This window comes from Oncorhynchus tshawytscha, linkage group LG27 (genome assembly GCF_018296145.1).
Source record: "Oncorhynchus tshawytscha isolate Ot180627B linkage group LG27, Otsh_v2.0, whole genome shotgun sequence".
In the NCBI taxonomy this organism is placed as follows: domain Eukaryota; kingdom Metazoa; phylum Chordata; class Actinopteri; order Salmoniformes; family Salmonidae; genus Oncorhynchus; species Oncorhynchus tshawytscha.
The window spans coordinates 1-14,361 of NC_056455.1; the positions used below are offsets into that span (position 1 = coordinate 1).

The window sequence follows — 14,361 nt, forward strand, 5'->3', positions numbered from 1 at the left end:
AGGTTAGATTACTCATTGGATATTACTGCATTGTCGGAACTAGAAGCACAAGCATTTCGCTACACTGGCATTAACATCTGCTAACCATGTGTATGTGACAAATAAATTTGATTTGACCTTAGCCAAATACATTTAAACTCAGTTTTTCACAATTCCTGACATTTAATCCTAGTAAAAAAATCCCTGTTTTAGGTCAGTTAGGATCCACACTTAATTTTAAGAATGTGAAATGTCAGAATAATAGTTGAGAGAATTATTTATTTCAGCTTTTATTTCTTTCATCACATTCCCAGTGGGTCAGAAGTTTACATACACTCAATTAGTATTTGGTAGCATTGCCTTTAAATTGTTTAATTTGAGAAAAACGTTTCAGGTAGCCTTCCACAAGCTTCCTACAATAAGTTGGGTGAATTTTGGCCCATTCCTCCTGACAGAGCTGGTGTAACTGAGTCAGGTTTGCTCGCACACGCTTTTTCAGTTCTGCCCACAAATGTTCTACAAGATTGAGGTCAGGGATTTGTGATGGACACTCCAATACCTTGACTTTGTTGTCCTTAAGCCATTTTGCCACAACTTTGGAGGTAGGCTTGGGGTCATTGTCCATTTGGAAGACCCATTTGCGACCAAGCTTTAACTTCCTGACTGATGTCTTGAGATGTTGCTTCAATATATCCACATATTTTTCCTCCTCATGATGCCATCTATTTTGTGAAGGGCACCAGTCCCTCCTGCAGCAAAGCACTCCCACAACACGTGCTTCATGGTTAGGATGGTGTTTTTTCGGCTTGTAAGCCTCCCCCTTTTTACTCCAAACATAACGATGGTCATTATGGCCAAACAGTTCTATTTTTGTTTCATTAGACCAGAGGGCATTTCTCCAAAAAGTCTGATCTTTGTCCCCATGTGCAGTTGCAAACCGTAGCCTGGCTTTTTTATTATAGGACTCTTTTTACTGTGAATATAGATACTTTTGTACCTGTTTCCTCCAGCATCTTCACAAGGTCCTTTGCTGTTGTTCTGGGGTTGATTTGCACTTTTCGCACCAAAGTGTGTTAATCTCCAGGAGACAGAACGGGTCTCATTCCTGAGCGGTATGACGGCTACGTGGTCCCATGGCGTTATACTTGCATACTATTGTTTGTACAGATAAACATGGTACCTTTAGGCATTTGGAAATTGCTCCCACAGATGAACCAGACTTGTGGAGGTCTACATTTTTTTTTCTGAGGTCTTGGCTGATTTCTTTTGATTTTCCCATGATGTCAAGCAAAGAGGCACTGGGTTTGAAGGTAGGCCTTGAAATACATCCACAGGTACACCTCCAATTGACTCAAATTATGTCAATTAGCCTATCAGAAGCTTATAAAGCCATCACATCATTTTCTGGAATTTTCCAAGCTGTTTAAAGGCACCGTCAACCTAGTGTATGTAAACTTCTGACCCACTGGAATTGTGATACAGTGATTTGTAAGTGAAATAATCTGTCTGTAAACAATTCTTGGAAAAATTACTTGGGTCATGCACAAAGTAGATGTCCTAACCGACTTGCCAAAACTATAGTTTGTTAAAAAGAAATTTGTGGAGTGGTTGAAAAACTAGTTTTAATGACTCCAACCTAAGTGTATGTAACCATCCGACTTCAACTGTATGGTTAACCTTTTCCAATAATTTTGCAATTCAAATGGTTTCATGGTCTATTTACCCAAACTTGGTGGGAATGAAGCTGACATCAGAGGTCTCTCTTGGACCTGTTGTCAGTAGGGCTGCACAATTCATAGATTTTTTAAATCAAAATTGCAATTATGACATGTGAAATATATCCATAGGCTATATCTCAACATGCTGCAATTTTTTTAAATGCCATATGTAATGTTCAAATATAATAAGGGTCCCTCGTGAAAACTCTGACCAACACTGTAACAACAACATCTACTGTACCTTTTATTAGGTCTTATGCCAAACAACACCAACCATAGAATCAGAATACTGATGTTATTTCTATTATTCCAACAGCTCACCCAAGCGTTTTGATCTAAATAGTAAAATCGTAATAGCAATTTTTTTTTAAATCACAATTCGATTATTTGCCCATATCTTGCAAACCTAGTATGATTATGACGCACAAATCCAGACCTTTACTTTATCACTGTATCACAGGATGATGACGACTTTTCCCGGGACAAAGACATACTTACAACAGGTGTATCTCACTGGTCGTCCCCAAATCCAATTCCTCCTTTGGCCGCCTCTCCTTCCAGTTCTCTGCTGCAAATGACTGGAACGAACTACAAAAATCACTGAAACTGGAGACACTTATCTCCCTCACTAGCTTTAAGCATTAGCTGTCAGAGCAGCTCACAGATCACTGCACCTGTACATAGCTATACATTCTACTTTGCATATTCTTCTACTGCACATCTACCATTCAAGTGTTTAATTGCTATATTGTATTTACTTTGCCACCATGGCCTATTTATTGCCCTAATCTCACCTCATTTGCACACATTGTATATAGACTTGTTTTTCTACTGTATTATTGACTGTATGTGTGTTTACTCCATGTGTAACTCTGTGTTGTTGTATGTGTCAAACTGCTTTGCTTTATCTTGTCCAGGTTGCAGTTGTAAATGAGAACTTGTTCTCAACTTGCCTACCTGGTTAAATAAAGGTCACCCTGGCACCGCAAGCCTACCAACTGAGAATAGACCCCTGCAACTTCAAGGTGCCTCCCCTATTTATTTTGATGTACTGTTTCAACAGATATTAGATATTCAATTTACATATTTGACACCCATGATTACTGTGTATGTTCATTTCTACAGTCATTATTATTCAACATGTCCTCATCTGGGATTTGAACTCTCAAACTCTTGGTTCACAGCATTCCTGATTTTCCTGCTACTCCACCATAAATTCACCTGTATTCCTACACTTTGGACTTAAAGTACATCTCAGCTTTGTATAGTAGTGATTCAGGAGTATCATTAAAACAGAATAAAACCAACATTAGACAACTATACAGAAAACCCTCAAATGGATTAAATAAGTTAATTAAAGCATTGATGAGAGAATAGTCAGATTAACTGATAACTAAAATAGCAGTCAGATGGCACTCTGTTGGTCAGTGGAGAGATCTATTATAGGTCATGAATGGTTAGGGGACTTCTGAGAATGCTTCAGACTTATTGATGCAGTAGAAAGTTCAGGTACCCCAACCAAATCCAGAGGTTGTGAGTTCACATTCTGGTACGGTCATATTGAAAACTTCAGGACTAATTGATCATGTCAAATGTAATCATATTGTTATTGATTCAACATTTGCACTCTATTTTAGCTGACCAGCATACCACTTACCTTAAAACCAACATACATACGATTTCAGTACTTCCCTTACAAAAAAAGTGAAGATAACTGTTTTCACATGTTGAGCCAAAATGTTAATATGCAGCCCATAGCTCCTCCTCCTTCTTATAGCTCAATCACAGGCCTACATCATGCCGTTTGTTATTTGTTCCTTTGTGTTTTGTTTATTTTTCGCACAGCTTCTTTGTCACTGTATTTTCGTGACTTTGGCGGCTCACATGGGTGATGAGTTCAATCCTGTCGCGAACGCAGCCATAGACAAGTACCTCTCGGTCTTTGCAGCCCTCCTGGCAGAGAAATACAGATAAGGAGATTAATAGAAACCAAATGTTGCGGTTTCATTAACTTAGTATACATATTTTATTCGTGTGTTTTTATTTTGTAATAAAACATGACAAAACCCCTCATGAGTTATCTTGTGTGATTAACACTACAATGTGGAGGAAATCGTAACTTGTTCAGTTGTATTATATTCTGTCGTTCAGTAGTCACAGAGTTGCCAACAATACTGATTTGATATCAATTAAACCGTCTGCGGTGGACCATACATTTCTAACTGACAACAGATGGATATCATTTGTTGAAGGCAAAATTAAGTATGAAGTGTTGTAAAAATGTATTTTAATTAGGTTTTTACTAAACGAGTCATTATTGACATCATTGTGGCGCATGGGCACTCAACGCCCCAGGTAGAAAGCCAAATGGCACAGTGCGTAAAGGCGACGTTTCAAAGTGTACTATCATTGCGTAATGTTTTGATTATCCTGCAGCTACATACAGTTGCTCTTTAATATATTGGCACCCTTGCACTCTACAATGTATTGCAATGGACCATAATGTTCTGTGTGAATGGCTATTTTTTTTACCCTATATGCCCCTGCAATTTACCACAGTTGAGAAATTATACATTAAAGGAGAATCGCCTAGTCCAGGATATATTTTTTTTTAAATTTGAAGTGGAAATCTCAATCTCAGTATTTTTTGTTGTTGTCCTGTGCTGTTGTAAATCAAACAAATACATGCGTGAACACCAAAAGTTTTTTCAACGTCAACTTACTTGAAAATAAATAGTGAATCGTGCAAGGGTGCCAATATATTATACCGCAACTAGGCCTAAGTGAGGCACATCGGGCCTGTGTGAGGCCCATCACGTATGTAAACATATATCATCTGAAGCTATAAATAACAATGTTATCATTTGTGTCTCCTTTTGGCAAAAGTTTTATTCATCACTGATTTAAATGTAGATTATTGCCACATTTATTAAATTAATGTTCTATCAGTTTAAAAAATGAACACGTAGGCATGTTTATCATGACCAATAAGAAGTTCGAGAGTTCTCCTTTTTGAGCTTCATTTGGAGTCAATAATGGGTGGAGGTCTTACTGTTGGAGATAACACCGATACGTGTTTTTTGTTGCAGATAAAGGCATCTACAAAGAATACGCAAACGGAGCGACAGAGCGTATAGCGCAGTGTCGCAATGCCGTTTTTCGTTACAAAATGTTCTGCTCCTTGTAGTGCGCTTCGAAATTCGACTTTTCCGGTGTCTCATGAAAATTGTAACGCACAGTATCTTACCTTCCGTAGCGGTGGGGGCAGTGCTGTGCAGACAATGAAGCTTGCTTTGTTCCTTGATCTGATCTATACGCTATGCATCAAAGTAGCCTATTTGGCATTGATAAGCAAATATAATCTCAGCGAATGTTCAAACAACAAACCAGACAACATTGTAGCCTTATTAAAATCCCTTCCAAGATGTATTTTGTTTAGAAGTAGTAATTAGTGATTCCAGGTTACTGTTAAAAACAGCTGCGAAATATAGTGCCTTGCAGAGGTATTCAGAACCCTTGGATTTTTTTCACATTTTATTGTGTTACAAAGTGGGGTTAAACTTGATTTCATTTATATATTTTTTTGTCAACAATCTACACAAAATAATGTCAAAGTGGAATAAAAAAAACTACATATAAAAAATGATTCAAATGACATAACGAAAATGTAGTCATTGCATAAGTATTCAGCTCCCTGAGTCAATACATGTTAGAAACACCTCTGGCAGCGTTTACAGCAGTGAGTTATCTTGGGTAAGTCTATAAGAGCTTTCCATACCTGGATTGTGCAATATTTACCCATTATTCTTTTCAAAATTATTCAAGCTCTGTCAAGATGTTGGAGATCATGACTAGACAGCGATTTTCAAGTCTTGCCATAGATTTTCAAGCAGATTTAAATCAAATCCATATATTTTCAAGCAGATTTAAATCAAAACTGTAACTTGGCCACTCGGGAAAATTCACTGTCTTAGTTAACAACTCCAATTTGGCCTTGTGTTTTAGGTTATTGTCCTGCTGAAAGGTGAATTCCTTCCCAGTCTCTGGTGGAAAGCAGACTGAAACAGGTTTTCCTCTGGGCTTTTGCTTGTGCAAATCCCACATATTTTTATACTGATAAGCTTTTGCTTGTGCAAATCCCATATATTTTTATACTGATACATTCCCCAGTATTTGCCGATGTCAAGCATACCATACATACCACGATGCAGCCACCACCATGTTTGAAAATAAGGAGGCAGTTACTCAGTGATGTGTTTTGTTGGATTTGCCCCTAACGTAAGGCTTTGCATTAAGGCCAAAACGTGTATTCCTTTGCTTTGTTTATTACTTTACTGTCTTGTTGCATACAAGATGCACGTTGTGGAATATTTGTATTCTGTAAATGTTTATTCTTCTTTTCACTCTGTCATTTAGGTCATTATCGTGGAGTCACTACAATGTTGTTGATCCATCCCTAGTGTTCTACCATCACAGACATTGAACTCTGTAGCTGTTTTAAAATCACCAATGGCCTCATGGTAACATCCCTGATAAATTGTATTCCTGTCCTGCAGCTCAGTTCAGAAGGTCAACTGTATATTTGATGTGTCTGGGTGGTTTAATATATAATCAACCACATAATTATTAACTTGACCATGCTTAATGAGATATTCAATGTCTGATTTGTTATTGTTACCCATCACTGCCCTTATTCCGGGGAACAGTGAGTTAACTGCCTTGTTCAGGGGCGGAACGACAGATTTTACCTTGTCAGCTCGGGGATTCGATCCATCAACCTGCCATCCCACTAGGCTACCTGAAGCTGGTCTCCTAATCCCTGGTCTTTGTAGTTGAATCTGTGCTTGAAATTCAATACTTGACTGGGGGACCTTACAAATGTTATGTATGGGTGACAGAGGAAGGGTTAGTCATTCAAAAATCATGTCAACCCCTATATTTCACACTGAGTGAGTCCATGCAATTTATTATGTGATTTGTTAAGCCAAATTGTACTCCTGAACTAATTTAGGCTTGCCTAAACAAAGGAGCTGAATACTTACGCAACGACTTTGTAACACAATAAAATGTGAAGACACGTAAGTGGTCTGAACACTTTTGCAATTGACTGCTATCTCTCCATGACCAGAACTTGATGACATTCTATTTTTAGTGAATATGGGAGCAATACATTGACGCAGCATAACAAACTGGGATAGGTTTTTGTAGGTTACACCCGTAAGTATAACAATATTTGCCATGGCATATTATTTAATTATACATCTGATTATTTCACATGGTATGTGGGAAGCTAATCAACTTCACAAAATCAATTCAACTTCCAAATTGCTGTCTTGGTTTAGCTTGGCATTAAATAAGCAGCCTATTTTGCATTGATAACCAAATATAATCTCATGGACTGTTCTAACAATAAACCAAGCGAGGATGATGTTGTAGGTTACACTGGCAAATATAAGAATATTTGCCAGGGCATATTATTTAATAATAAATCTGATTATTTAATGTGAAAATGTCAGAAGCTTAAAGGCTAGCTTGCAGTGTTTAGCCAACTAGCTAGCAAGACAAGACTCTTCTTTTTCTTTCTCAACAAATGAGAAGGCAACAACAAAACCCAAGAATCCACCCAAAAAGGTATTTTGTTTAGAAGTAATAACTAGTGATTATAGGCTATAGTAGAACCTGCTGTAGTCAACTAGCTAGCCCTGTGCTTTGTTCTCCATGACGTTCTATGTTTAGCTGATATAGAAATGAATACACAAGCAGTATATCAAACTGGGATAATGTTTTAGGTTACGCAGGCAAGTAGAATAATATTTGCAGGCTGATTATTTCAACTCCTGCCACTTTAATAATGGGAATTGATGGAAAATATATCACTAGCCACTTTAAACAATGCTACTTAATATAATGATTACGTAGCCTACATTACTCATCTCATATGTATATGTATATACTGTACTCTATCATCTACTGCATCTTTATGTAATACATGTATCACTAGCCACTTTAACTATGCCACTTTGTTTACATACTCATCTCATATGTATATACTGTACTCGATACCATCTACTGTATCTTGCCTATGCCGCTCTGTACCATCACTCATTCATATATCTTTATGTACATATTCTTTATCCCTTTACACTTGGGTCTATAAGGTAGCAGTTTTGGAATTGTTAGGTTAGATTACTCGTTGGTTATTACTGCATTGTCGGAACTAGAAGCACAAGCATTTCGCTACACTCGCATGAACATCTGCTAACCATGTGTATGTGACAAATACATTTGATTTGATTTGATTTGACATGGAGATGTGGGAAGCTAAAAAAGGCTAGCTATAGCTTGCTATGTTTTTAGTCAGGCTGCCAGCTAGCTACTACTACTAAGGGAAGGCGACTCTTCCTTGTTAACACAAAATTAAAATACAAAAAGAAAATACTGTTGTTGAAGCCCCCTGTGAATGGGAGTGGGACTGCGAGGATATTGTGTTACCAAATGGTGTCTGCTACTCCAAAAATCCCACTCCGCCCATGTGCACGCACGCACATAGATCAACGGAGTGGAGGTTGTAGTAACACTGTTCCATTCACTTATTATACATACAGTATTTTATTCATGTGCTTTAATTTTGTAATAAAACATGGCAAAACCCCTAATGAGTTATCTTGTGTCATTAACACTAAAATGTGGAGAAAATCATTACTTGTTCAGCTGTATTAACCGTTGTTCTGTCGAACAGTAGTGACAGAACTGATATAAACTAAACCGTCTGCGGTGGACCATACATTTCTAATTGGCAACTGATGGATATCATTTGTTGAAGCCACAATTAAATATAAAGTGTGTTAAAAATGCTTTACAATTAGGTTTTTACTAAACAAGTCTGTCACTACTGACACGTCAGAGGATGGGAAACTTGGTCCCAATTTAAGGATTGTAATTAAAGGTTTGTTTGTAAATTTTTCAATAAATCTCAAACGATGGCATCAAATTGATCTGAAAGTACAGCCCATGCCCTTGACTAGATCCGTATACCAGATTAGCAACGCAAAATCATTCAAATGAAATTCAACATATTACATTATTCACAACCCCAACATGATGGCGAAAGTAATGAAAAGTATATGAATAAATATGCTATTGCGTATGGATATTTCGGAAAGAGGTGAAAATGTAGGCTTAACCTCAGGGTTAACGCCTGGTAGAGAGCAATTGGCACTGTGCCTAAAGTAGGCTTTTTAAAGTTGGCTATCATTGGTAGAGTGACATTTTGATTATCCTGCAATAGTAAGTATATTAAAGTATAAATACATTTGTTATAATTTTGTGGCTCCAACAAATATTTTGATTAACCAATGATTTGATATTGATTTAAATTTGATTAAAATTTTGATAGGACATAAATTGATTTAATGTCATCAATTTAGGGGGTAAATTAACATGCACGCATGTTTATTATGGCACGAATGACGTTTGTTAATAATTTAACCACATACAGGGTATTTATGAAGAGGTCATCATTTCATGGAGCCTGAGTGTGGGGTGGTGCCAGGACAACAACCTCTCCATCAAGGTGATCAAGACAAAGGAGCTGATCGTGGACTACATGAAAAGGATGGCCGAACAGGCCCCCATTCACATCGAGTTTCAAGTTCCTTGGTGTACACATCACCAACAAACTATCATGGTACAAACACACCAAGGCAGTCGTGGAGGGCACGATAATACCGTTTCCCCCTCAGGAGACTGAAAATATTTGGCATGGGTCCCCAGATCCTCAGAACATTCTACAGCGGCACCATAGAGAGCATCCTGACAGGTTGCATCACCGCCTGGTATGGCAACTGCTTAGCATCCGACAGTAAGGCGCTACAGAGAGTAATGCGTCCGGCCCTGTACATCATTGGGGCCAAGCTTCCTGCCATCCAGGACCTATATAACAGGCGGTGTCAGAGGAAGGCCCAAAAAATGGTCAAAGACTCCAGTCACCCAAGTCATAGACTGGCAAGCGGTACCAGAGCGCCAAGTCTAGGTCCAAAAGGCTCTTTAACAGCTTCTACCCCCAAGCCATAAGATTGCTGAACAATGAATCAAATGGTCACCCATACTATTTACATTGACACCCTGCTGCAACTCGCTGTTTATTATCTACGCACAGTCACTTTACCCCTACCTACATGTACCCTGCACATTGACTCGGTACCGGTAGTCCTTGCATATAGACTCGTTATTGTTCTTTTATTGTCTTACTTTTATTTCCATTTTTTAGGTCAGTATATTCAGCACATGTTTTATTAACTATATTTATTGAACTGAATTGTCGAGGACATAAGGGCTTGTAAAGTAAGCATTTCATGGTAAAGTCTACAGATGTTGCATTCGGCGCATGTGACAAATGAAATTTGATTGGATTTGAAGGAAGAAACCACATCAAAAAAGTGGTAAGCATGTTAGGTCCAAAAAATTATTTTCGCACAAGTCCAATTAATTTATCGTGTTAGAGGTTTCATGATGCTTGAATCGAAACCAAAGTAGAAAATGTCAAGACTGTTCTATACATCAATTGGGGTTTCTATAAGCTTCAATTTGAGGTCCTAAACCTAGAATGGTAGTGCATCATTGTAGCTGTGTGGGCTACTAAACATTTTAATAGACACTGTTATTCAGAGAGAGTTACAGAAGTCAGTGTATATATTTCCATATTTTCTATCTGTACATGTCCCCCATGGGAATCAAACCCACAACCCTGGTGTTGCAAGCACCATGCTCTACCAATTGAGCCACAGAGGACCCTATATTGTTGAAATGTTTGCCTTGGGGTAAGTTGAGTCAATGGCCATGGGGTAAGTTGAGTCAATGGCCATGGGGTAAGTTGAGTCAATGGCCATGGGGTAAGTTGAGTCAATGGCCATGGGGTAAGTTGAGCCAAAGGTTGAGCCAATGGCCATGGGGTAAGTTGAGCCAAAGGTTGAGCCAATGGCCATGGGGTAAGTTGAGCCAAAGGTTGAGCCAATGGCCATGGGGTAAGTTGAGCCAAAGGTTGAGCCAATGGCTAGCTAAGCAAATGTAAGTGTTTTCTTCCCAGGCATAATGCAATACATATTATATGTGTTGTTTTTTTAAGTACAAGGTGTTTGTTAGGTGTTAAGCCTGTGTTAAAATATGCTTAAAATGATTAAAAGACAAAAACAAAAACTATTTTGATTGTCTTTGGGAAATAAAGATTTTTTTAAAGGTATTGGTAACATTTCACTCAGTACAGAAATGTGAAGGTTGCTTTATTAATCCTGTCCCATTATGCCAATAAACCACTTTTTTTTAGACAAGCTATGTTTTAAAAACTGTAATGTTTACATGAATGCTGATTATTTCTAGGGATACACAACATGCTGAAAAATACGTAGATATCTTTGTTAGAAATTAAACTATATTTCCCTTGATGGAGTGACTCTGATTATGAAAAATGGCTCAATTTACCCCACTCCACCCTAAACGAGCTTAATGTGGAGTCACTAATGGGTGGAGGGTCTTGCTGTAGGAGATTACACAGATGCGTGTTTGTTGCAGATAACACGTCAGAAGACGGGAAAACTTGGTCCCGATTTTTGGATTGTAACAAACATTTTATTTGTAACGCTTTTCATTTCATTAAAATGTTTACATTTTAGTCATTTAGCAGACGCTTTTATCCAGAGCGACTTAATTATAGCCCATGCCCTTGTTATTTCAACTATGAAACAAGTTGCAAATCAGGAAGCAGGGTTGCAATGAAACCAATGCCATGCCAATGTCATACATTATTTTTTTGCAATCATGAGAGACATCGTGACTTTTAATGATTATCAATGCGAACTCATTCAAATGCAATGACAATTATTCAAAATCTCCAAATTATGGCGAAATGGACTAATGGAGAGTAGGCCTGTATTACTAAATAGGCTACTGCATATGTAAACCTCCAATATATTTTGCAGGTTACCCTCATGATCTATTTTTTTTGTTCCTGAAATGTTTTTTATTTGCAGTTTCACGGAAAACTGCTTGATAGTAGGCCTATAGTCATAAAGGAGGGCCCAATGTTCAACAATGTCTTATCTCCAACCAATCACATTCACGTTTTCGTCTTGGGGGCGGTGTGCAAAAATACCATGAAAATAAAGATTTTTTCCGAATTTGTTCATAATTCTGATTCTCACCAGAACCTAAGCTAAATCATCACGAGCAAACATGGTTGTGTGGACAGATGAAGAGCGCGCAGCCATCTCCGACATCTTCTCCAAGCTAGACTATGACGACGTTGGCCCAAAGTGCCTGTCAAGGTAAGACAATAAACTTAACTTGACTTTAATTTGGAGTGTTTAGTCCCCTAAATCTCCATCTTCTTCGTCATGTTATGTTGTTGTTCAGCCTCACACTGTTCTCTCCGCTCCCCTCAGGTGTCTGATCGTTTACCCCTGGACCCAGAGGTACTTCGGGGCCTTCGGCAACCTGTACAACGCAGAGGCCATCATGAACAACCCTCTGATCGCTAAGCACGGCACCACGGTGCTGCGCGGTCTGGAAAGAGCTCTGAAGAACATGGACGACATAAAGAACACATACGCCGAGCTGAGCATTCTGCACTCCGAGAAACTGCGCGTGGATCCCGACAACTTCAAGGTACGATACAAAAGAATATTGAAGAGCACTTTTTTTGCGCGTGCAAAGTAAAGCATATTATCATTACACCACTCGATCAAGCTACCCCCAAAGACATGCTAAACATCTCTTCTGCTTTGGTTTGATCTCTTTTACAGCTGTTGTCTGACTGTCTGACCATCGTCATCGCTGCGAAGATGGGCACCGCCTTCACCCCCGAGTATCAGGCATCCTTCCAGAAGTTCTTGTCCGTGGTGGTGTCCGCTCTGGGCAGGCAGTACCACTAGAGTCAGTCCTCTATACCTGACAGAGGAGACATGTGTTTCACCCCTCAATGAAAAATAAAAGAAGCATAGAAGCATCTGTTTGTTGATTTTTTAAATGTTTATTTTACTCTTGCGTAATTGTATGCATATGGGGCTAGACAAATTGCACTTTAAGCATGGCTAATAGAATAAGACAACTTACAAAGTTTTAATGTTTTCAATGGTTATTTCATATCTAGATGTTCGATCTACACATTATAAATAATACATTTGCCAATATGAACAAGTTCGCGAATGCATGCACATTGCCTACAAGTTGACAGATTTGGCCCGGCTGAATTGTATAATGTTGTTGGCTGTAAAACGTGACACAATGTGTTTTAACATATAAAAGGTACAAAAACAACTATGAAGTGACCAATGTATTTTCTTTTAACCAATAAGAACATGGACCATAAAACGAACATCAACGCATCATGGATGGAATGCTTCTATTAGGATGCAGGACACTATTTTGTTTGTGTGATTGGTATGGTGTTCCGGAGGTCCGTGTTGGTTCCCAGTTTTATGGGAGGGGGGGTGACGACCCTCCCACTCTGTCTGGAATTCTTTCTCTTTGCTCTTGTTTTCCTTAATAGGATATCGGTGGGCGGCGCCGGGAGGGTCGTCAGCAAAATGGGAAATGGGACACACCTGGGCTCGGGTGTGTCCCGGGATAAATCCACCTCTTCCCCGTTCATTGAGGAGACTCTCCACTCACACTGTTAGATTTTGGTTGTGGCCATTTTGTTTGTTTGCTTTCGGCACCCCTCATTATCAAACTTATGCACGCAACCACTCACTTACACTACTGACTACATGACAATGTACTTAATTTGTTCGTGGATTACATCACAAAAACTACAATATGATCATTGGAAAGATACACATTCACTGTGGATGGGAGCAGTGCTGTCTTGTTGTCCCAATTCATCCATTGTTTGGAATTGTTTGCTCCACAAGATCTAAAACTGTCTTTAGAAAGGCTTTGCAAAGACAAGTTGAACAGGGCAGGACAAACTGAACCTAGCTCTATTAGGCAGGGGTGTCAAACTCATTCCACAGAAGGCCGAGTGTCTGCGGGTTTTTGGTTTTTCATTTCAATTTACATCTAGACAACTTAACCAGGTGAAGGGAGTTCCTTAGTAATTTGTGAACTTCATTTATCAATCACGGGTGGAACAAAAACCTGCAGACACTCGGACCTCCCATGGTAGGAGTTTGACACGTGGATTAAAGTAATTAACCACTCAAGCTAGTCTAATCAGGTGTGTAGATGTTGCCCAGAATATAAAGCCCTGCGCCCACCGTGAAACTCCATAGACGGTCGCCTAGCTCGCTAGCTAGTTGAAACTGAGTAGGCCTATAGCTAAGATTGTCATTGAAAACATTGACAGATCAGTGAAAAATGCATAGTGGGTTAAGAAATTTCGTAAAAAGCTATAATTCAATCTCCATTACATACTAGCGATTACAACCACATTGTTTCATTGCATACTTCATTTACCAGGAAAGAGGATGATCGCATGGGAGGATCGGGGACGTTCCAAGTTGCCTTGGTTGAAGTCATAATACGCGTTTGTGTTGTAGGTCAACATACACAGATTCTGCACAGAATAAGAATATACATTCAAACTGCCTGGAAATGCGTTTCTTAGATGTATTTAATATTATTCTATAAACCGAACGCAGAAAGTTACGTCCCCTGCAGCCGATTGTGC

The 14,361-nt window shown here is 38.8% G+C and overlaps 1 protein-coding gene across 1 annotated transcript; it reads left to right on the forward strand.

Annotated features, from left to right (window-relative positions):
• The first annotated feature begins 11,907 nt into the window (after positions 1–11,907).
• LOC112254103 (hemoglobin subunit beta-2-like) lies at positions 11,908–12,971 on the forward strand. Its single transcript, XM_024426376.2, has 3 exons — positions 11,908–12,016; positions 12,134–12,356; positions 12,494–12,971. The coding sequence occupies exons 1-3, from the start codon at positions 11,925–11,927 to the stop codon at positions 12,620–12,622; spliced, it is 444 nt and encodes a 147-aa protein (XP_024282144.1). The 5' UTR covers positions 11,908–11,924; the 3' UTR covers positions 12,623–12,971.
• The last annotated feature ends 1,390 nt before the right edge of the window (positions 12,972–14,361 follow it).

Excerpts from the sequence above, each read along its gene's own strand:
- LOC112254103 (XM_024426376.2), top strand. The coding sequence starts at position 11,925 with ATGGTTGTGTGGACAGATGAAGAGCGCGCAGCCATCTCCGACATCTTC. Across the intron at positions 12,017-12,133 it reads GGCCCAAAGTGCCTGTCAAG|GTGTCTGATCGTTTACCCCT; the intron begins GTAAGACAATAA and ends CGCTCCCCTCAG. Across the intron at positions 12,357-12,493 it reads TGGATCCCGACAACTTCAAG|CTGTTGTCTGACTGTCTGAC; the intron begins GTACGATACAAA and ends TCTCTTTTACAG.